The sequence below is a fragment of the Zeus faber genome (assembly GCF_960531495.2).
Source record: "Zeus faber genome assembly, chromosome: 18".
Taxonomy (NCBI): domain Eukaryota; kingdom Metazoa; phylum Chordata; class Actinopteri; order Zeiformes; family Zeidae; genus Zeus; species Zeus faber.
The window spans coordinates 17,314,912-17,338,383 of NC_137210.1; the positions used below are offsets into that span (position 1 = coordinate 17,314,912).

General features: G+C 49.7%; 1 protein-coding gene across 1 annotated transcript; it reads left to right on the forward strand.

Annotated features, from left to right (window-relative positions):
* Positions 1 to 1,699: 1,699 nt before the first annotated feature.
* Positions 1,700 to 23,147, forward strand: stk39 (serine threonine kinase 39; the record flags this gene model as incomplete). Its single annotated transcript, XM_080018799.1, has 18 exons — positions 1,700 to 1,815; positions 3,184 to 3,292; positions 3,616 to 3,724; positions 4,535 to 4,673; positions 5,030 to 5,085; positions 6,447 to 6,556; positions 6,686 to 6,787; positions 7,036 to 7,169; positions 7,308 to 7,356; positions 7,781 to 7,846; positions 11,154 to 11,276; positions 12,058 to 12,087; positions 13,645 to 13,701; positions 14,596 to 14,657; positions 20,297 to 20,349; positions 20,495 to 20,563; positions 20,977 to 21,041; positions 23,073 to 23,147. 18 exons carry the CDS (start codon positions 1,700 to 1,702, stop codon positions 23,145 to 23,147), a joined length of 1,524 nt encoding a protein of 507 aa, XP_079874925.1.
* Between the last annotated feature and the right edge of the window lie 325 nt (positions 23,148 to 23,472).

The window sequence follows — 23,472 nt, forward strand, 5'->3', positions numbered from 1 at the left end:
TGTATGTTGTGTATAAATGCAAATACACATTTTTTTTAATAGTATATTATTATTATTATTTGAGACTTTCTTTTCCTCCTTAAATAAATATGTTATCACGCTGTTCTTAATCGGTAACTCATACGTACAGCTGATTTTTTTTGGGGTACTTTTATGCTGTCGAGAACTATATTCCCCTCGTAACGGCGTTAATCCATTGTAACTGTATTCTAACCAAATAGGAAACAACACGTTTATTTAACAGCGAAATCAGGAGGTTATGGTCAAAGACGGCTTTTTACAACTTCCACATGCCGCCCACAGCTGTTTTTTATGCTTTTTATCAACATGCAAGTATGAAATCTTCCATAAAACAATGTTGTATGAAACCCTGGACGTGCCGCTTAGAGAACCAAACCAAATGATTAGACGGCAATCTGATAAATTGGCACCACCCCTTCATCCGTATCTCCAATTAGAATACGGTTATCTTGCAAATAAACAACCGGTACGATATTGCAACAATTACGCCACATAATATGAATACTTTATTGTAGACCTGTATCGAGACCCCCGGGTCAAGCCCGTGTGAGCCTACGACGCGATGTTCTGGCGCCATCGGCCGTTCGCGCTGCGCGTCGCACGTCCTATCGCGGCCCCCACTTCGAAAAGCCGCCTTCGCGCACGGCAAATAACACGACAAGTCTGAGCAGAAGCCGCTCCAAGACGCTCGCCCGCGTCGCCGCAAGGAAAACGGAACCTGGATCTGCGGCGCAATTTGATTTCGGTTCTACATGCCCTCAAACGACCGGAGCCGAAGCACATCGGTCGTGTCAGTCGGCGCTGAGAGGTTCGACTCTTCCTCGAGATTCGGTTCTCGACGAGTCACCCGAGCCGCAAGGTTCGTTCGGTTCGTCGATCGTTCGGCGCGGCTGGTGCAACGCCCGGGGGCCGAGGGGGCGGGGGGGGCACCGTCCCGGACGACCAACCAGCGTCGACGCGGCCCCCGAATCGCGAATGGAATTCTCCCTCCGTCAAAGTGGTTGATGGTCGGGAGGGGGGGGGGGGGTGTGAAAGCGCAAATCAGCCACATTCAATATGAATTGCGCCAAATGTGTGCGGACTTATCCAGACGTGAATACTTATCCTCAGTTTGTGATAAACACTTCCTGCCGCGGAATGACTCCCACAATTCCCGAGTCCTTAAAAAAACAAAAAAAAAAACAAAAAAAAAACCCAAAAACCCCCAAACTCGTTCGACAGGAACGAATCGTTCGCGAGCCTCCCATCATTACTCCGTAATAATAACGTAGAAAGTGTGTAAAATTGCGTCAGGACAGAAAACGGCAATTAAAAAACAGCTCATCAATGCGTGTACAAATACGCAAACGTGCGAGAGCCCAACGGTGTATCTCGCTCATCGGTTTGAGTTCACGCAGAACATATTGAAAGTTGACGATAGAGCGCTCAGCCGCTACGACGACACTTGAAAATCCTCCCCGCGGGGTGGGTGGGGGGGTCTAATAAAGACGGATTTTCATTTGTTATTAAATCGCGCCGGTTCATGCGTGGGACGGGGAAACGGGTCGCGTCGGGTGGTTAAAGTGGAAGTGCCGTGATGACAACGCGAGGAGCGCCATCACTAGCATGGCAGTGCGCGCCCCGTTATGTTCCGGTGTCTCCCGCGGCAGTGACAGCTCAGATCAGCAGCATCACCGTCATGGCGGAGCAGGGCGAAGCTCCGGCTCCCGGACGCGGCCCGCCGCCGGCGCCGACACCGCCGCCGACCTGGCCGATCACCAGGGAGTCGTACGAGCTCCAGGAAGTCATAGGTTCGTGGCGGTTTTTCCACGGGTCCGGGCGGACGTTTGAAATGGGAGTTATCTCCGCGGTGAATGACGACCGGGGCCTACCGGCGTTTTCATGCCTTGCAATGCGGATGTTGCGTTCGTGTGCGCGGGTGTGAGTTTTGGACGAGAGCCGATGATTGCGGTGTGTGTGTGTGTGGGGGTGTGTGAGTGTGTGTGTTTTAATACGACGGGATTAATATCATAACCAATAGAATAAAGATATTATTGACACCAGTATCACTATGATCGAGGTGACATTTATGTGTGTTTAGAACGCTTCCGATTTTAACGAGTGATGCCCGTTTATGGCACGTGTCCAGCTCGTCTTAAAATCACAGATGAATGGTTTCAAGTGTAAAGTCTAATTTCAGTGCTATTATAAGGGATAGTAACACATTTTCTAAGGAGAATATTCAAACAGAAGTTTTAATCAAAAAAAAAAATATATATATATATAATACTGTTATAATAATATAGTAGTGGTAGTAGTAGTAGTGGTGGTCGTAGTTGTAATTATAATAATAACATTATTATTATTATTATTATTATTATTATTATTATTATTATTATTATTATTATTATTATTATTATTATTAATAATAATAATAATAATAATAATACCATCCTAATTTTCTTTCTCTTTAATAACTTTTATCCGTTTTTTTGTTTTTTTTACTTAACTTTTATCATGTTTTAAATTATGGTTGTAGTTCCTAACAGACACAAAGTAAAATATATATATATAAAAAAACAAAAACTTTTGTTGATACCTGTATTGTCTTAAATCTACACTTGTCACAGAATCAAGAGTGACAGACAAAGAGAGAGAGAGAGAAAAAAATGAAATTTGCAGATAAATTCTCAAACCAGAAGTGAGGTCACAGGTTACACCAGTTGAGAGGATGTATCAGCACTGGGGCTCATGTTTTTTGGGGCTGTTGCTGGTAAGGTAGTTTAAGAATAGCTCTACATCTGATCAGAGCCGTTCTCCTTATCTGTCACCAGCAGTTGGCAAGCTGCGCGCTGTTTGTTCCAGCGTACTGACAAAAAAACTTGAGCGCCATCAGTTAAACCCCTAAACTACTAAACGGCACGCGATGTCAGCGATTAAACGTCGCCGCTGAGTCATTTCAAAGCCCATCGGTTGTAATTTATCAGATGCCTGATACAAAAGATGAGTGCCTCGCAGGAACTCTGAAGTAAAGTAATGAAGGGCCAAACCCACACCGTGTTCGCTCTGTCCTGAAAGCCTGGTTGAGCTGAAATGTCATAGCCGTGTCACAGTTGTGTTTTGCCGAACATGTCTCCTGACTATTATGCATAATGCATTTTTTGTCGCTGTGATTCCAGGCAGCGGGGCCACAGCTGTGGTGCAGGCGGCCCTCTGTACCCCCAGACAGGAACGCGTGGCCATAAAGAGAATCAACCTGGAGAAATGCCAGACCAGCATGGATGAGCTATTGGCGAGTACAATAAAAAAAAAAAAATTCTATTTTCTCAGCCTGGGTCCTGAAAGTGTTTCCCCCTCTACTGCGCCGATGATTGAGCTGCCTTTTTTGCCTGCGCCGCCTTTATTGTTCCGTCCGAGTGGGTGAAAAGGAAGTGCTTTTGTGAATAGATCATTCTCCAAATAGATTGTTTGCCGTGAAGTTGGATGGAGCTTTTATCGTTTCCTGACGCCGTTAAATCGGGAACGTGACGCGGCGACGAGCGCGGCGCGTTCAAAGCGGAAGGCCGAGCCCTGAGTTGAACGTCTCATTCCCTTTTCTGTTGTCTCCGATCACAGAAAGAAATCCAAGCGATGAGCCAGTGCTACCATCCAAACGTCGTCACCTACTACACCTCCTTCGTGGTCAAGGATGAACTTTGGTTAGTCATGAAGCTTCTGAGTGGTGGTAAGCTGCTGCTGCCAAGATATTCAGAATAGAGAGAAACACTTAATACAATACAATTGTTCATCAGGGCGTGTAGCCTGTGCTGCAGGATCATTGTATGTTATTTATTATACTGTGTCGTATGTACTGGGAACTGTACTGTACTGGGTCGTCTAGTAAGCAGAAGGTTGCTGGTTCGATCCCCGGCTCCTCCTGGTAGTGTGCTGATGTGTGCTTGAGCAAGACACTCAACCCCCTCACTGCTCCCCGGGCGCCTCTACATGGCAGCCCACTGCTCCTAGATACGTCAGATACGAGGATGGGTAAATGCAGAGAAATTGTGAATTTCCCCGTTGTGGGACTGATAAGGGTCCAAGAGAGGGGTCCAAGCACAAAAACAGTTTCATACGTCTCCTCAATCTGAACCGCCCTCTAGCGCTTTTTTTCCATGATATAAGAAAGCAAAAGCACATATCGGGGCTCGAAATCCATATCAACCCAGCTGTGCCTACGGCCTTGATTTTTTTGATCACCCCAAGTAGACATGATGAATTCACAAATATTCGCAAATGATGTCATTACAAAAATGTCGACAGAGACCGCTGTCAGGAAGTGACAAATTCATTATCGTAACCGTTTTCAAACTACATTGAATTGTTAGCGTTGTGATGGCTTGTCAACGTCTCATTTACGAGCCTGCTGTTGTTTCCCTGTGCGCCACACACCGAACCGTCATTTATCATCCGTCGTTATTGCGGCACGCTTTTTAAGTGGGCGCGGTGCCTTTTTGTGTTTGTGTGGTCTTTTTTTTTTTTTTTTTTTTTAATCTAGGATCGATGCTGGATATAATAAAGCACACAAACAAAGAAGAGCACAAAAATGGCACCTTAGATGAACCCATCATTGCCACCATACTGAAAGAAGTCCTCGAGGGGCTGGACTACCTGCACAGAAACGGACAGATTCACAGGTAAAACGCCTCCCGTCACTTCTTCTTTCTAGCGGTCTCGGAATTATGTGGGTTTTTTTTGTTTTTCTTTCCGATGAAGCTCTTCCGAGAGACCCGACCGGAAAAAACGGTCCGAGCGAGTGCAAATGTACGACCAATCCTATGTTTAGTAGCGATCCGTCCGTGTGGCGTGCACTTCCTGGGTTTCCAAGGTCAGAGCCGAAGCGGCGTGATCCCCGGGGCGGTGTTCCACATGGCGGTGGGCCGATATGTTCGTTTCCACGTGGCGCTGGATCGATACTGCTCCACATCGCCGGCTGTGCTCCTGACTCCTTTCCCCCCCCCCCCCCCCCCCCTCCTGCTGGGTTGTGCTGTAGGGACGTGAAGGCCGGGAACATTTTACTGGGAGAAGACGGATCCGTTCAGATAGCAGGTGTGTCCCCTCCCACCAGGAATTGACTTTTTAATTATTTTGCTGATGTTTAATAAGCGATTGTTGTTTTCATTGAAAAATGTTCTATTCTAGTTGGGCTGGTATTAATGGAAAACCTTTACGTAAGATAAGATAACACTTTATTGATCACTTTATTGATCACTTTATTGGCGGGCAGGGGGATTCAGGAATATTCACACCATTTGTTTCTCCGGAATATTTCAGCTGATCACCAAAGTCACCCCTGGAGATCATGAATGATCAGTCCTCATCCGAGCCAAAAATGTCTTCACATATTCAAATTTAAAACATGCTGTTTGCGAATGTTGTTTCAGCCCTGGTATGACCTGGTATCGAATCAGAGAGAAACTCCGTGGCGTCGCCCGTTGTGTCCGCAAAACGAGAACCTCCCTTCTCTACCTTAGAGTCGGAAAACAAAACGTCTCACCCCGAGGCTTCCGGATGTATCTCGGGGCAATGGGGCAGGGGGGCAGTAGCTCAGGAGGTGGAGCGGGTTGTAGCAAGCGGAAGGTTGCCAGTTCGATTCCCGGCTCCTCCTGGTAGCCTGCCGATGTGTCCTTGAACAAGACACTTCCCTGCTCCCCAGGCGCCTCTATATGGCAGCCCACTGCTCCTAGATACATCAGCTACTAGGATGGGTAAAGGCAGAGAAATTGCAAATTTCCCCGTAATGGGACTGATAAGGATAAAAAATAATTATAATATACACTTGAACGAGGCTGGGAAACAGCAATGTGGGTGCAGGCCTCAACCACATCTTGGCTGTGCTCAGACTGACAGCCAAACAGGCACCATTTTAATATCAATATGTTGTCCCCCGCTGTAGGATAAGCAGTTACGTTCACCGCCGCGATAGCCGAGGCAGAGCAGAGAGCCTCGCTGCGGCCCGAGCCCTCCGTGAACGAATGCTGAAACATTAAAAAGGCTTTTGTGATCAGAGAGCACAATGGATTCAGCATTTTTTGGTTCAATCGAATCAAGGGTTTTTGTGTGCCGCTCAACATTGCGGTGTATTGCAGTTCGCGGAGAATCAAAAAAAATCGAATTCGGGCCTTCTAAATTGGAATTGAAATTGAAAAATTTGTTTGTCTGCTGTGCGATATTTAATTTCCAACGGGATGTCATAAAACCCGCCGACAACAGAGTCTTCAATTCAAGAGATCCTAATTCTGCTTTTTTTTTTTTTTTTTTTCCAAATTTATTTTACGCTCCTCGAAATGGAATTATTTTCCGAAACGTAACGCGGCCGCGTCTGTATTTCGACACGACGCCGACGGTGCACCGTGCGGAACCGGACGCGGCCCACTCAAACGGGGGTTTTCTCCGTCCGTTTTTGTAAGATTTCGGAGTCAGCGCGTTCCTCGCCACGGGAGGAGACATGACCAGGAACAAAGTGAGGAAGACGTTCGTCGGGACCCCGTGCTGGATGGCACCGGAAGTGATGGAGCAAGTGAGTGCGTCCATGCGGTGGGGCTTTACCGGCGGCTCATTTAAAACTCCCAGTGCATTCTAAATAGCAGCGGTAGTGTAGGCCTGTTTAATATTCACATCACTTGAACAGTTGTTCTAATATCCACAGGTACGAGGCTACGATTTCAAGGCCGACATCTGGAGTTTTGGGATCACTGCCATAGAGCTGGCGACGGGCTCCGCCCCCTACCACCGATATCCTCCCATGAAGGTGAACGCCGCCATAAGGGATCTGAGACGCGGCCGTAAACTTTTCACGGGCGGGGGAAAAACGCGGATAAGTAACGTCATCGGAGGCATCGCTTTTACGCTCTTTCAAAAGCGGCGAAGCCCAACGATGCAATTTTCAGCTTTCGCAAACGTAAAAGTTTGATTCTTTTTGAGGTTTGTTTGTTTTTTTTTTGTTTTTTTTAATGTAATATCTAATAAAAAAAATAATAATACTCCTGTCTCGCCAAGGTCCTGATGCTGACTCTGCAGAACGATCCTCCCACATTAGACACGGGCGTGGAGGACAAGGAAATGCTGAAGAAATATGGAAAATCCTTCAGAAAGCTAATAACCATGTGCCTTCAAAAGGATCCCGGCAAAAGGTTCGTTTCTATTACCGTAGGATAGAAGGGACGATGTATCCTGAATATCAAATACACAGCCAGTAACGCTGAGGGTGCCACAGAAAATGTATTTTTTTATTATTATTATTATTTATTTTTTTTTTTTTACCTTTCCAGACCGACAGCAGCAGAACTTTTGAAGTGTAAATTCTTCCAAAAAGCCAAGGTACCACCTTTATTTCCACATATCTGCCTTTTTAAGTCCTCGTTTCTTACTGTTTAACATGTGTGCTTCCATCCCACTAAGTTAATATCAGGTATTTTAAATATTTCCCCGTCAAAGACGTGTATTAGTAGTATCAGTTTAATGTCACAACTCACAATTCCCAGAAGTCAGAATCCTGATATCGCAGTATTTTGGACGTTGCACATTTCAAATCAAGCAAATTTCTTTGGCCCTTTTTCACGAGCGGAGTTTAGATGATTTACTCAATTTCATTTATGATCTGGAGTAATTTACTTTGTACATACTGTTCGCATTCGTCGGGGAACCGGCCCCTATTTTAACTCGACGATGACGACATAATATCTACGTCAAGAAAAAAGCTTTTCCACTGGTTTTAATTCACGGTTCGATTTCATCTTTGCAGAACAGAGAGTATCTGGTCGAAAAGCTTCTGTGTTGCGCACCAAAGATCGCCCAGAGAGCCAAGAAGGTACGTGTCCGCAAGCGTCCGCTTGTAAAGTTGCTCCTCCGTCGCCCGGACACGGACGTTACGTCATTGTGACTGAGCGCCCGATGACACTCCGCCGCCGGCCCCCGGTGTTTGGCGTCGACGCCGGACGCACGTCGGGCCGAGCGCTGCGTCGCGAGCCCGCAGACACGCTGGAACCGCGTCAGCCGTAAAGAATAGATGCGTGCATTAGTAGGTGGTACGGCTCGAGAAGAATTTTAATATTTTATTGCTGCAGTACATTTTTCCCCGATGATGTCATAGTCGCACTTTAGGGAAATATTAATCCGACGCCGGCGTTGACCTCCCGTTCTCCTGCAGTCGAATGTCCGTTGTAAAAAGGGGATAAAAATAGTGCGAAAGTGTGAAGCTATGACACACACTCGCATTAACGGAGGGTTGGAAATCCACTCGGGGTGAGCGAGGGGGGGCATGGTGGATGGTGGTGGTGGGTGGGGGTTGGGGCATGGTGGATGGTGGTGGTAGTGGCGGATGGAGGAGGCGGTTGAGAGTGCGTCACGTGCACATTTAGGCACAGAGACGGCGGGGCGTCGATAATGAGTCCGGCCACGGTTATGGCGGCGGGTTTTGCCGTTATAAGGGGGCTTCTCTAAAAGGGCTCTCTCGGGTTTTCCCGAAAACCGCCGCGTCGACCGCGTCGAAGTTCTTTCGCTTGTGTCGCCGGGTTCTTCAGGTTCTTTGTGCGGTGTTCTTCAGCGGCTCAGCTTCGTGCGCGAACCCCGAGCAAGCGGGCGAACGCCGGACGCCTGTCATTCGCTGGCTTTGCGTACCACAGCGAGATGCACATGCACGACCACACGATCCCAATTTTAAACGCCGTGTGCGCACATTGCATTTATTATTCCTGCTGAGAAACAGAATTATGCAGAAAAGTGATGCGGTGCGTGATTCGCTCCAGACTCCCCCGGTATCTGAGTGCTCCAAGCCGCGGGGGGGGGGCGGGGCGGCGGGCCCGCAGCGTCCTTGTTGTTTTTGAGATGGTTTGACCCACGGAGTCATCCACGTTATCCACTCGGCACCCCCCGGCCCCGTCATCTGAAAAGTGAGCGCCGTTGCAGAAACATCCTCTCAGGATGCTGTGACCTCGCCGCGTCGGGGGCAGGAGGGGCGTGCTGGCTCGGCCGGCTCGCCCCCCCGGCGGACCAGGATTGCAACTTCCTGTCTCCTTCCTGAAAAGCTTTTTTTTTTCGCCCCCAACAACCTCATCTGGCCTCCAGGTTATATCCTAGTTTCTCTCCAGCCGAGGCTCTGTGGAGTTATTCCTCTCAGAGCTTTTGTAGTCGTGGTGAGCGAGGGGGATCCTAAGTCAGACCGGCATAAAAAATTCAGATGATTTAAGCGAGAAACCTCCCAAGACTGCATTTATATATATATATATACAGAGATTACATCTGACATATTGGATACATTAAATCGTGAAAACCCATAATGGAGTCAGTATTTCAGTTAAAGAAGGAGAAATTAATGGTTGAATGACTGAATGAAGAAAGAAGAGCGAATTAACTGGTGAATAGAAGAAAGAAATAAGATGTGATAAGATAATCCTTTATTAATCCCCCGTGGGAAATTCAGGTGTTGTAGTAGCAGAGCCGACAGATCACGGCAAGTCGAAAAAAAGATAATTAAAATAAAACAAATGAAGATGAAGATAATTGCACAATGGTTTAAAATTGGGGGGGGAAAAAAAAAAAAAAAGGGTCAGACAAACCAAGACAAAATACCAGTCATCATCGGTAGCCACCACCAGAGGGCGCCATGAAACCGACTTTTCCAGCCGATGATACATACTGCAGAGTGCACTGCTCCAAGTACAGTCTGCAGGGCTGCTACCGGTCACCGTCGCAATACGGAGCATCTTATTACAGTTGGAAAATATGAAATGATTGATATTGTTTTGAAAAAGATGACCTCTGAGGGTGTTTGGGATATTCAGCAGAATGATCAGCTGTTTCACTGACAAATGGTAGAGAATATCATAGGCTTGCGTATTGTGCAGTGTGTGTGTTACCGCACATCATTTAAAGTGGCGTTGTGTAAGATCTAGTCCAGATCTATCAATTCAAGATTTCTAAAGGTTCTAGGCCGCCTCACGTTTTGCGCAGCTATTTCACTTTGTAGTATGTAGTGCAGTGTAAATGCATAATATTTGAGCAGAAATTGTGGTTTGCCCTTCAATTGCCATGAAATCCCTAATTTGAACGGAACCAAGTTACTTTCAGCCAAAGCGCCCACGCAAGCACGTGCACGTGCCTGTGCGGCTTGCATGTTTGTGTTTTCGGGGATAGTTCACTCAAGACCACGGCCAGCGGCCAGAAATTGCATGGCGCAACTTCAAACACCGTGTATCGGGTGCAAAATAGGGTGATATTTTGTTTCGCCTTAACATGTGCGAGTGTGTGATTCTTCATTCTCATTCCTGTGCTGGCGTTTGGGTTTCCAAGGTGTTCATGTGAGAGCGTGCGCGCGTGAACGCCGGGCAGGGGAGGCCGGATTCACGCCCTTGAGTCACTTCACTTGTGTCTGTTTTGCCGAAGGACGCTGAGCAGAACTGTGTGAGCCGGGGCTCCACGTCAGGTTGGGAGGGAGAACTTGACGCCATCAGAGGGGTAGCGCTTCCTTTCGACTTCGCCCTAGAGCTGGAGCTTGTAGACGACCCCTCCGTAGTGGCTCGTGCAGTGTGGCGTGCTTGTCCTGTTTTTTTGCGCTTCCCGCACGCACGCACGCACACACACACACGCTGCCTGTTACAGACTACCAGATTTGTCCTCTTTGCACGCTTTATTAAACCTCACATACTGTAGAACTTACTGTAGAAATAATCTGCAGGCGAGAAAGGACTTTTTCAATGAGCATCCTAATCCTGAATCCCCAACGGGCTGTTAATCGCATACACATTTAATCTTATTAATGTGCCTGTGTAACAAAGTAAAAAGTACAAGTTGGACTACATGCCCCTCATGACGCTTAATGAATTTTGCATTGCACATGCTGAGTCCCCTACCGGCATGGAAGGCATGGAATACTATCAATACCTATTGGTTTTACATTGAGAAAACTATAAGAGCCTCACCAGACCTGCCTTATTCTCTAGCGTCCTTGATAAAAACCGAATATATTTTCCCACCCTGCGAGTATTTTACTAATGCATCAAAGTCCACTGTGCATAACATAGAATTAAAGGCGTAGGGGGGGAAGCGCAGTACAAGTCTGCAACGGGAAGCCCGTCAATCATGCATCTCCCATTTCTGTGCTGTGTGCGGCGGTGCAGGTCAGGAGAGTGCCGGGGTCCAGCGGCCACTTGCACAAAACGGAAGACGGAGACTGGGAGTGGAGCGATGACGAGCTGGACGAGGGCAGCGAGGAGGGCAAGTCGGCCATGAACCAAGGCAGGGTGGGTGAGACCCCCGCGCCGGCTCCGCCGCCAGGAGCCCCTGGGGCCGGACTGTTCAATGTTAACAATGCAACACTTAAATATGCTCTCAAACGGTACCTCATAGCACAATTCCGACAACTATTTTTTTTTATTTTTGAAATGGATAAATGGGAGTATTTCTTTCAAAGTGAAAACCCATTCAAAAATGAGAACCAGACTGTATTTACGTGTTGTCATGAATACAGCATGCCGTCGTGCGCTTGTGTTTGTTTGCCCTCTCTCTCAGCCCTCATACGTTCCCTCCCTCCCTGAGCGCCCAGCATTACGGGGGGATAGCAGATGGCGTGTTTCAGATAGAGGTTGTCACAAGTCGTTTGCTAGTAACAAGTTTTAAAATAGCTGTAGGCGGCAGCGGCGGCGGCGGCAGCAGCAGAAAGGGGTAGGCGGCGGTGACAAGCCACCAGCATGTCCCGTCGTAAAAAGTGCATCAAACACCTCGCTGAACGTCTCACAGCGCAGATAACTGGTCCAAAGCGCAGATGGGACACGCTGAAGCGCTCTTATAAAGTTAGGATGCATTTTTTACTTTTTTTCCAAATCTGAAGTTGGTTATACTGAGGAGATTTGGATTAAGGCTTTGAAAAATGGATATTTACCACAATGAGAAGGACCGAGATTTTTTTGTTGATTTCTATGACGGAGGGACGGATGTATACAGTATGTATAGGGCATGTCTCTGCAGCTGTTACTTATGATTCTGAGAAGGTAATAATATTAACAATGTGTGTTTTTTCTTCAGTCACGAAGGGTCAGAGACGCGCCCAATGATGTAAGTGAGCTCTCCTTGTTATAAAACATGAAATATTAAAACGCTATATCAAAGAAATGCAACACAGTGCAATGCAACATAAGACTATCCAATCCAAAGGTGGCCCCTGTGTATCAGGTGTGGAATTATCCCGCGTCACTGTGCCGCGCTATATTTGAAGATATTTGAGAGAGAAATCACGCCGGAAAAACCCGATCCCCCTGTGGACGGTGCGCTTCTCTGGGAAAACATGTCCGGTGTCAGTGCCTGTGATTTCATACTGCGCCCGTCCTGGCGAGACCGCCTGGCAGCTTTTCCACGACGGCGCAGTTGACCTTCCGGAGGACATCAAGGCCGTAGGGGAAACGGGAGCCCACCGGCGGCGAAGCTCCCATCGATGTCACCGGCGATACAGAGCTTACGTTCGAAGATGAAACAGAGCGGCGCGTCTCATTTGTTGACCTGAAATACGGCAGAGGGTGGACGACGGCGTCGATATAGGAACCTGTGGCACACGATGATCACTGTCCTGTCCTGTCCTTAGAGCACCCCGCACCATCGGTGGTGAGGACTCTATTAGGCAGTCTGCCAAATAATAGCCCCCGAGTAGAGGGTCTCAACCATCACCATTACCCAGGACGGAGCCATTAGGAGGAAACAAACCCTGGTTACACCCAGCAACCAAGAGGCTTTGAAACAACTCACCGACGTAACCGTACGTGTGGTGCCTGAGGACTCCGAGGGGCACTAAATAAAACTCCATAACTGTTATGAGAGCTCTTCTGTTGCTCGTCCATGGAAAAAGATGAGCTTGAACCCCCGAGAAGAAGTATCATTTGTGACGTGAGATTTTTGGCGTTTCTCATGCGATCGGGTGAATCGAAAACACCTTCCGGCATCAGGAAAACAGGAATCCCGCGAGAAAAGTGAGAGCATTCAATGAAACAATCGAGCAGAGCAGGGGGGAGAAAAAAAACGAGATAAACTATTATGCGTTATCATAAACAAACGAACCACTTCACGGACTTGACTAGTGCAATCTGATGGTAAAATCCAGAGGTATTTAGAAATGTTGCAACAGGCTGGAAAAACTTCAATGCCTTTTCTTTTATATGACGAAATGCACAGTTTAGATTTCCCTCTTGGAGTATTAAACATTTTCCACCCCTCGCCCTCGCCGCTACAGCAGTTCACTGCACAAGTCTTCATCCTGACTCCCAGCACGGCTGCCCTGCAGTTCTACTTCCTGCATTTTTGTCTACTTCGAAACGGGATTGTGAAGGAGCCCTTCGATGCACTAACTGCGCATTGTAAATTGTTAATGTTAGATGAACCCATTCAGAGCAATTATGGAATAAAAATCTGTTTGTGCTTTGCCATTTCAGTTCCTCAGTTTTGTATTTGACAATTTCAAGTCCCGTCGACAAAGAAGAGAAATCGTTTCTCACTGATCAACTTTTCATTTGAGATTTGTGCGTTTCCTGGGTGCGGCGGCTGCTGGTTTGAAATTTGCCAAAGATGTACTGTACAGTATTAGCGGTTTGCGAAATGACACATTAATTTCTTTTCCACCTCCAGAATGTGGACAATCCCAACAATGTCCCTATCGAAGGTCTTTCTATTCAACATCCCCAGGTGAGGGAAGCGCCTCACCTCTAATTTGTCATGATTCAACGACCTTGATGCGCCACTGACTGAATTGTGTGCGCGTGCTCCCGTGTGAGTGTGTGTCTGTCTGTCTGTCTTGTATACTGTGTCAGCGTGCGTGCGTGCGTGTGTGTGTGTGTGTGTGTGTGTATCTTGGATACTGTGTCAGTGTGCCTGTGTATGTGCGTGTGTGTGTGTGCCTGTCTCGTATACTGTGTCAGCGTGCTTGCGTGTGTGTGTGCGCCTGTGTGTGTTTGTGTGTGTGTGTGTGTGTGTGTGTGTGTGTGTGTGTGTGTCTCGTATACCGTGTCAGCGTGCATGCGGTTGCATCTCGGTCTCTGAATGTCAGTCTCAGTAGGAGCCATAATAGCCAGCCGTAATAACTCACAGTAAATGGTCTGGCTGACAGTTCCTTCTCAGTGCCTTGGTGTTTCTCCTCTAAAAGGCTCGCTGCCATTATAGCTCATTTTCTGAGGCTATTGTCATTTTGAAAATGAGCCAAAGTAGTGTGGGAGGTGTAGCCCCCCCTCTCACCCCCTGCGTCTGACGGAGATGAAAGACGGAAACGCTGCTGGTGCTTTGCTTTACTCAGGAACTGGGCACGACAAGCGCCTCAAAAATATCAGGACTACTACTCCTACCTCCACTACTCTGAACGTGTCTTTTTCGCGGCCTATCCAAAGTTGTATTTTGTCCGACTGCAGATGCTTAAAAAACCCCAAAAAACAACCCCCCCCCCAAAAAAAGGTCTGTTTTACGGGACATGTTCCTTCTTTTCCTTTCTTCTCCCTCACGACGTTTCCCCCAAAAGCTGTGCAAATAGAAATTGATGTTTCTTTCTCCTCCCTGCGGCGGCCTCATCACTTCTTCTCCCTCCCGCAGGTCGAACCATACGAGCACACGCCCTACGTCCCCGGGGCCTTGAACATGGTGCTACGGCTAAGGCAAGTTTCCCCTCCGTTTTGCAGCTGCGTTTGAAAAAGTTTGACGACAACAAACCGATTTTTGGAAACCCGCCGACAACGCCCCGGACTCGGACCCCTGGTGGCCGCGCATGGAGAGACAGAACAATATCTCACACCTGCCGCTGGTTTGCAGATTATTCCATTAAGGAAATGGGATAAATAACTTACGTATTAATACTCATTATGCCTAATGATCTGAGGCGCTCCTCCGCCGGCGCCGTGGAGCACTTCTTCTTAATTTGTCGCAGGGAGGAGGGTGCTCCGCTCGGTCGGCTCGCGGGATGATCACTGTATCTGCATCGTTTCTTTTATGCTGATCAGTCGTCGGCCACACCGGCTGATCGCAATAACCAAAAAATAGAAATCTCCTGCAGAATTATGGGTCACTCACTTATTATACCCCCTCCCCTTCTCTCTCTTTCTCCCTCTCGACTCTCTCTCCGTCACACATACATTCTTATTTCCTGGTCGTGCGGCAAGCTTTCCGAACGGACGGTGACAGAATGCCTGCCTTCCACTCTCTGATGAGCAGGGCACGGAGCGAGCTCTGGGTCGACGAGATAACAGGAGTGTGAAGGGCCCTCCCCAGGCGCCCCCGCGTACAGTAGCTCACAAAGCCAGCGCCGCCGTCGCTCACCGACGCGCGAGCATGAGCAGGAACCACAGGGCCGGCTGCCACGCGGCTGGAGAGCGGTATAATTCACTCCCTCGCACTGCGGCCGAATTTTCAGACCCTGCCTGTCGGCTCCTCGGGGGCCGGGAACGATCATCCGTCCGAGGTGATTTGCCGGATACCTCGGATGTGGCTGCGGGGTCCGGATAGTCTAGATGCTGCGACAGTGGACGGGTGGTTTTGGCAGAGCGTCAAAACCCGCAACTGAAGCGGTCGGGCTACGACGCAGAATCCGGCGCCTACAGGCTACAGCCTCTGATTGGTCCTAGCCCCGTCCCCGCCCGCGCCCAGGGAGGAGCGTCGCCGCAATCCGTTTCGACGCGCCGTCCACGCGCACCGGCAAATGCCTCTTACGTCGGTCCCGGTCGGCTTTTGTCGCGAAACTGCTCAGAGGAACGACGCCGGCTCTTCCTTCCGTGTCGAGCCGGGGGTTAACCTTCGAGTCCGGCATCTCTGAATTAGCAGAGGAATCATCTTCTCTCTTGGTGATTTGCCATAAATGTAATGAGTCAGTGCGACATGCTTTTAGGGAGGCGACATATTTTTAGGCGACAGGATCCAATTATCGTGCGAAGCCTCTGCTCTGGCTCGGGGAAGCCACTTTGAATGTTTAGATCAAGACAATTAACAATCGAACTGTGGTCGAGCAAATGTTAGACGGGGATAATAACAGAATACACATACAGTACAGTACATCCATAATGCTGTTTGGTGCAGGTTGAAACAGTACAGAAACGGTATGAAGCTGCATGGCACACGGCAGGTGCAGTATATCATGCTTATCAATAGATATTATAATATTTAAAGAAATACAGGAAGACAGAGTTCATCTTTTTTTTTTTCTTTCAAGGACATTTGGATCGATGGTTTAAAATCTCCTCTGCCAGGACATCGGGGCGGGCGCCGCAACCCGGCGAACAAGGCGGCGTCTACTGTAATGAACAGGACGGTTCTGCTGCGTCTCAAGCAGCCGCCGCAGCGCTCGCACCGACAGCGGACGGCCACCGAACGCCGCCCGGTTATTGGACGAGCCAATTAGTCTTACACGCTAAGCTTAAGCACAATGCCACCGGGGGAAATGAGAAAGCGTTCGGCCCTGAACGTGGTGAAGGAGATTACCGTAGGTCCCCCTCCGTGGGGATCGGGCGGAATTTCAGAGTCGAACGGAGAACAACTTATTCAACTAATCCTTTTAAGAATTGGATCTTTGTGAGCATTATTAATAGTTCAGAGAATTCACAGCGGCAAGTTCTGTGAGGGACGGAGGATTTGGGAGGAGGAGCGGATCTTTTTTTTTGTGGACAAACGCCGGCGTTTCCGTCTCCGCGAAGGGAGACGGCGACTTTTCTCTTAAGCGCCGCAGCGCGGAAAAAAAAAAACCCGCGGCCGATGCCGGGGAAGCGCCGCAGATATTTGTTTTGGGTAACAAGCGGGTCGATGGATGGCGAGCTGGAGTGGCTGTTGTTTGTTTCGGGTCCCTTCATCCGCCCGGCGACGCCGTCGATGCCCTCCTGTCGCCGGGCGGACGTTTAACCACAAGAATTACAGCGAAGATTTTTTTTTTTCTTTCTTCCCCCGCTGCGATTGACAGTTGTATTAATCTTCAAGGAAACGTTAAAGAGTATTAATGGGGCATTTGTTAACTTTGTGCGCGTACGGACGGCACATCAGCGCAATCAATTAAGTATAATCGATGTGCATAATTATGAACAGAACAGATTTTCTGAGTGGAAGTGGCTGCCTTTCCACAGTGTTCGAGCAGCGGAGTCATCGTTCCGTAATCTGTTCATCAAGCCCGAGAATCCCAGCCGATGGGAATACCGGATGATAGTAAATTGTGAATACAGCTATGAAATCAAAAATCGATGGCGCTCCAGCTGAGACCGACGCCCTGCGGTGATTTACTTCCCTTCGCCACAGTCCAAACCTAATGGGTTCTTTCCAGGGGCGTATCGATCGCACTCTCTGGTGTGTGTGACATAGGATTTGGAAGACGCCCGTGTAGTCTTTACGCAGCCGACCGTGTATTTGTTTGGCCTTGGCATCCGATTAGCCAATCGGATACCAAACGGTCGGTGGTCCTCTCCGGGTTTTGTACACGCGCAAGCACAGCACACACACACACACACACACACACACACGCACACACATACACACATGCGCACACACGTACACACGCGCACACACACGCACAAACACACATGCGCGCGCACACACAGACACACAGTGACATATCCTGCAGATGCAAGCATTCACAAAAGGCCCCTAAGAGAAGTAACACACACACACACGCACACACACGCACACACACACACATGCTCGCTGTACCCGGGGAACTGGCCGTGAATGGTGGCATTTCATAACACGTGCCTTGGAGATCCCTCATTGTCATTCGGCTCTGACACTTCCAACAAGATGCCCCCGCAAAATATGTTTGCCCGTGAAGTGTTCATCAAGCCCCCCTCGCAGCCCAGGAGTGACAGCTCCATGTTCCAGGTAGAGCTTTAGCGTTGCGTCGCAGCCCCGTCAACCCCGGTAAACGTCTGCAAGGCGTCGGTGCCTGGCAGGAACGTGGCGACGGCTTCCAAACGATTAGGGCTGAGCACCGAGGAAGGGGGGGGGGGGGTCAGAGCCGAAACAGAACGGTGACGGCGAGAGAGACATTAACCGTCTAAAAAGGTTAGTGGCGTATAAATTGCCGCTCTTCAAACTTCACGACAGCCTCTAATCACCGCGGCTAAATCCTCGCTATCCGCGGACCACCCACACCGTAATCTGAGTGACGGATTGCTCCCCGCTCGCCGCTCAGCTGTCAGGGGGAGTCGGGCTGACGCCGGGGGCTCCGCGCCACAAGTGGAACGGAACATCCTGCCGAGCAGCCACATCGGAGATGGCGGCTTATGTTTACAAATATAATCAGTAGTTTGCGGCGTACCCTTTGCCATCGCACGCCATCGTCTTCTGTCCGTTTCCCCCTGGTCGTGGGTTTTGAGGAACCACAACAAAAAAGCTCTTTTAGATCGCCTCGTCTCGAGGCCCTTCTCGGGTGACGGACCCCCGGACCGCTCCGGGGGCCGCGACGTCGCCGCGGCGAATCTGCCCCCTGCGGGATATGCGCGCGCGTGCGGAGGGGGGCGACGCGCCGGTTCCCTACGGCGCTTCGCCGGTCAAGGGTCGGTTAATCGGCGACGCCGTCGCCTTCGTGTCGTCAACAGATAAACACGCTGAGCGTCGGCGTGGAGGCCCCGCACTGTTGGCTCAAATCAATATTTGCATATTTAATGACGCGCAGCTGTGTGTGAGCCCCAAAAAGCGTTATTCAAAGTGACGTTAACGCGTGACAGGAGAGAGCGCTCCGTCTCCCGGGACGAGGAGTCCGGCTTCCGGAAGCCGGACGCGTCAAAGGGGGACGGCGGTCGGAGCAGCGCTCGGGGAGCCTTCCCTCCGTCGAAATGTTGCCGTCACGTCACTTTGAATGGTGGGTTTTCAGACTCACACAGCTGTTTGTCATTAAATATGCAAATATTACTGATTAACATTCTCACCTCGTCATGTGACTTTGACCGGTACCGGTGGTCACTGCGGCGAGAGTATCCCCCCCGCCTTCCGTTTAATCCGACCGTTAGCGTTATTTTCTTGAGTGTGTGTTTTTCCTGGGGACACTTTGTTGCGTGCATTAACCTTTACTACCTGACACTGACACGTGTGTGTGTGTATGCGTGTGTGCGTGCGTGCACGCGTGTGTGTGTGCCTGTGTTTGTGTGTGTGTGCAAAGCCCTCCGCGAAGCACCTGCGTGTCATCAAATATTTAAACACAACACTTAGGCCGTCGTGCTGCGGCCACACGAACATGCCGAATTCACCAGGAGTGAACAGATGAGAAACAAGCAAGGGTGGGATTTAGTGTACTTATACATACATTTAAGTACACTTTACAAACATACTTTGAGTTGCCATCTTAGATTTGTGAAGGTTCTTCATCTGTTGAAAGGCGGTATGCCGACGTACTCAATAATTCATATGTGTACTGCATATTTATGCACTGCCACAGCATGAATTTGATTAAAACGTCCTTTGTACACGAAGCGCGGCGTATATTCCGTGAGTATACAATCCGGCGCCACCGGCCTCCTAATTGCCATTTTCTGCAGCCTCCTTCCGGTGTCTCCGCTCCAGTTTGGGGCTCAGGTGTGAGGCTCGGGAGCAGCCAGACGGATGTTGCCGTCACGCCGCTCATTATGTGCAAACACAGAACTACTGAGACACGTCTGATACATGTTCCCGGTAGTTAGTTCATCCCGCCTCCCAGCCCATACCCCCACCCAGCCCCCACCCTTCCCAGCGCCGCGTCTCCTTTAATCACCGTCTGGAAGGAGACGCAGAGATGCCACCTTCTCGCTTTAGACTTCTCTAGTGGCGCAATTGACCCCCTCCTGAAAAAAAAAGAACTGCGCTGATTCTTCATTTTTTTCTTATTCCATTACATTTATTCTTCTCTGGTTCTACCTCACTTTCTCTCTTCTTCTTGTCGTTTCGCGGCGCAAACCTACCGTAAGGCTCACTCTGCGGTGTTATCGTTTTTTTTTCTCTCTGCATCTGATCATGTAGAGCTCGGGAACTTGAATATCTTAAATCCATCGGGTTACAGCTGCTTGGACACTCTAGGCGCTCTCGGTTGAAGCCCAGCGGCTTCAACTCTGAACTTCCCGCGTCGGTTTCTGCCTGGTCCCGGGGGAGGTCTGAGCGGAGGGCTCCGTCGCCGTCCCAGCCCAGGCGGCGCTTCGACGTCAGAAGAGGCTTCTCGGAGGGGTTGGGGTTGCGTGGCTCCAAAAGGGCCTCTCTTTGTCGCCTCGCCGCGCACAAGCGCCGCCGCCGGGACGTGGAATCGGTCAGGATCTCAAATGACTGTTGTCACAGCCGCGCCCTCTCTCGTCTCTCCTCTCAGGAACCCCAAGAAGGAGCTGAACGACATCCGCTTTGAATTCACTCCCGGTCGAGGTAAGAACCCCCTCCCGAACCCCGAACCCCTCCCGAGATGCCGCAAATTGTCGCGTCAGGACTCGCCCGTGGAGCTTTGTAGGACTCTGATGTGTCGTGTTTCCACCCCTCCCTCCCTCCCCCCCCTCCCTCCCTCCCCGAACAGACACCGCCGAAGGCGTGTCGCAGGAGCTGTTCTCCGCCGGTCTGGTGCACGGACACGACGTCGGCATAGGTGCGGTGACATGTTCCGATGTGTCGGTTGAACATATTTAATAGCATTCCCATCCGTCAAGTATGCGTGGCCCCACGTGGGATTCGGTCGCGCTCGTCCGAAATCATCAAAACTGAAGCGTGTTTGCGGGACATTCCCGTTCGGCTTTCTGCAGCTGAACCCTTAAGAGTCTGGGATTTTGACCGCATGAATATTGATGTCGCTGAGAGGGAGTCGCGAGCCTCGCAGAGAGTCGAGACAGTGAGCGTTCTGCCGGGAGGCGGGCGGTGGCTCTGAGAATAGCACCAGACGTTTTTAATCACTCACACTTGGTGTCTGACACTTTTTTTTTTTTTTTTTGGGGACACTTGCATTTATCTGTGCGGGCATCAAGATTTTTTTTTCATTTTGTGTTCCCTGTCTCGTTGTTCCAGTCGCTGCTAACCTTCAGAAGATTGTCGACGACCCGGCTACCTACAAAGTATTAACCTTTAAACTGGTGAGTTTTTAAGATAATTAAAAAAATCATCCCTCGTCCCAAGGTCTGGTCTGGGAAATGGGGGGCGGAAATGCTTCCGTTTGTGGAGGACAAGCGTCTTCCGGTGTCCTCTGGGCGAGTCAGGGTGTCTCAGAAATTACATTTTGTATAACGAAGCTTAAAGCACGAGGGGTCACCCTTAATTTACATTAGGGCCGGAAATGGCCCTTTCTTTACCTTTTGAGGTGAAGATTTTACGCTGTGTTTTTTGGGGGGGGGCGGAGTGACCTTCATCGAGTGTCAGAGGGGGGACCCGGCCCCTATTTGTAACGCCTAAGAGGTGCACGGGTAATTCGGCGTCCCCACACATTCCTGCAGGTTGCTTGCGGTTTCCCGCGCGTGATGAGCTCAGAACGTCACCGGAAAAAACGGAACTAACACGTTATTCAGAGGACGATGCACCGACTTCAAAGTACTCCGGCCGATGGCGTCATGTCTGCCAGACAGTCCACCTGCCACGGGCCTGAGTGCGTGATTGTGGGTCTGTCGTCTCACAAAGCCACCAAAGCGAGGATTAAATATGATAATATCAATCTGTTTGTATAAACCCAAAACCCCCCGTATGCCATTGATCTCCTCCATGCAGAAAAGATTGCATTTCGCCACAAACACAAAACTAATCACAAAAGCAATTACGGGGCGGCGTCGGCAGCTCGCTTCGCCACTGATTTTTAATTTTTTTTTCTTGGAGGTGTTGTCGTGCTGCCCTGGCCTTTTGTCTGCGTTTTTTTTTTTTTTTTTTTTTAGGGGTAAACAACAACATCTGTGCCTCACGCTCTGACCTTTGCGCCGTGTTTATCTTCTGACGCGGCTGATTGGTTTGCAGGTGGAGCGTTCCCCTGGGGGGGCGGGGGGACGCAGCAGTTTGTGCAACGCTTATCATAATCAGCGACGCTCCCGTTTTTCCCACGCCTAGTAGAAACCTCCGCCGCCCGCAGGGCTCTCCCCCTACACCACCTCACCTGGACTTTATACCGGCGTTTGCGGCGGGAACGAAAACGCGGAGTGAGAAAAATAATCTCAAACGGTGACTACATTCAGATAAGACGGTGGCGCGGGCGGCTTTACTGATACAGAGGTCAAAGAAGACTCATTTAGAACAAGGCTTTTCGGCAACCCCTCCCCTCCCCCTCCTCGGTGTCCAGCCCCAGTGAGACGGAACGTCTCTCCGTGATCAGGCGTCAATCCACTGATTCACACTCCGCTTCGTCCGCGGGGGCAATCGCTATAATATCGATTTCCTTCCGGTGTCCGTGCGTCCACTCAGATGAATCTAAATGCCCGTCGCCTTCGATCAGGCCTCTTTGTGGAGCAACTGAGCAGCTTAATTAGTTTAGGAATTCAGAGAGACAAGGGACTCAGCGGAAGGTGAAACTGTCAATACAATAAAGCTTGCGCTTTGTCGTGTGTGTGTGTGTGTGTGTGTGTGTGTGTGTGTGTGTGTGTGTGTGTGTGTGTGTGTGTGTGTGACTGCGGTTCTAAAGGATTCCAGGAGCGAACACCAAACTCTTATTTATACTGTAATTCTCAAACGCAGTCACTTCCTCGTTTGGGATCCTCCCGTGGCGTTAAAGAATAATCCACTTCTGGGCCCGACAACATCTCATTAACGTATGAAGTGTAATTCCTGCTTCACCGCTGTAATCCTGGAATGTTGACATTTCGGAAAGCCGCACTTCCGCCCCTTCCCCTCCCGCAAAATAACAACCAAACATTTACACGGCGGCTCCAAAAAGTTGTCGGGACTTTTAAGACCCCAAGGGTTCAAAAAGCCCCTAATCCATCCATGAACCAATAAGATTACCCCGCCGCCCCCCGCCTCCTCTCCCTCAACTAATCCTACTTGTTAACAGTACAGCTGTTCTGCCGTCGGAGGATTACAGTGTGTGTTATAGTCGTATACCGCCATCCTCACGCACACACACACACACACACACACACACACAGAATGACCCCTGGGTTTTTTCTCCCTTGCTTTCCGTCTCCTCTCAGGCTTCCGGCTGTGATGACACGGAGACCCCGGACGAGGTGAAGCTCATCGCCTTCGCTCAGCTCAGCGTCAGCTGATGCCCCCTCCCTCGCTCCAGGTGAGACGGAGGAGGAGTAGGAGACACTTCAGGGCAGACGGACTGAGGACCCCCACCCCTCCACACCACCACGCCTCCACCCTCCACGCCACCCGCCGCCTCCACCCCCACCCCCACCCCACGCTCTGTCACACCCCCCCCCCCCCCCCAGCCTCCCTCCACACCTCCACCTGACCACATTCCACCACCCAGCAGACGGAGCGGTACTCAGTGATGAAGGTGTTATAGCTTTGTCTTTTGTTTTGGTTTTTCTTTAGTTTCTTTTAGTTTTTAAATCTCGTCGCCTCCACATTCACCACACTGTC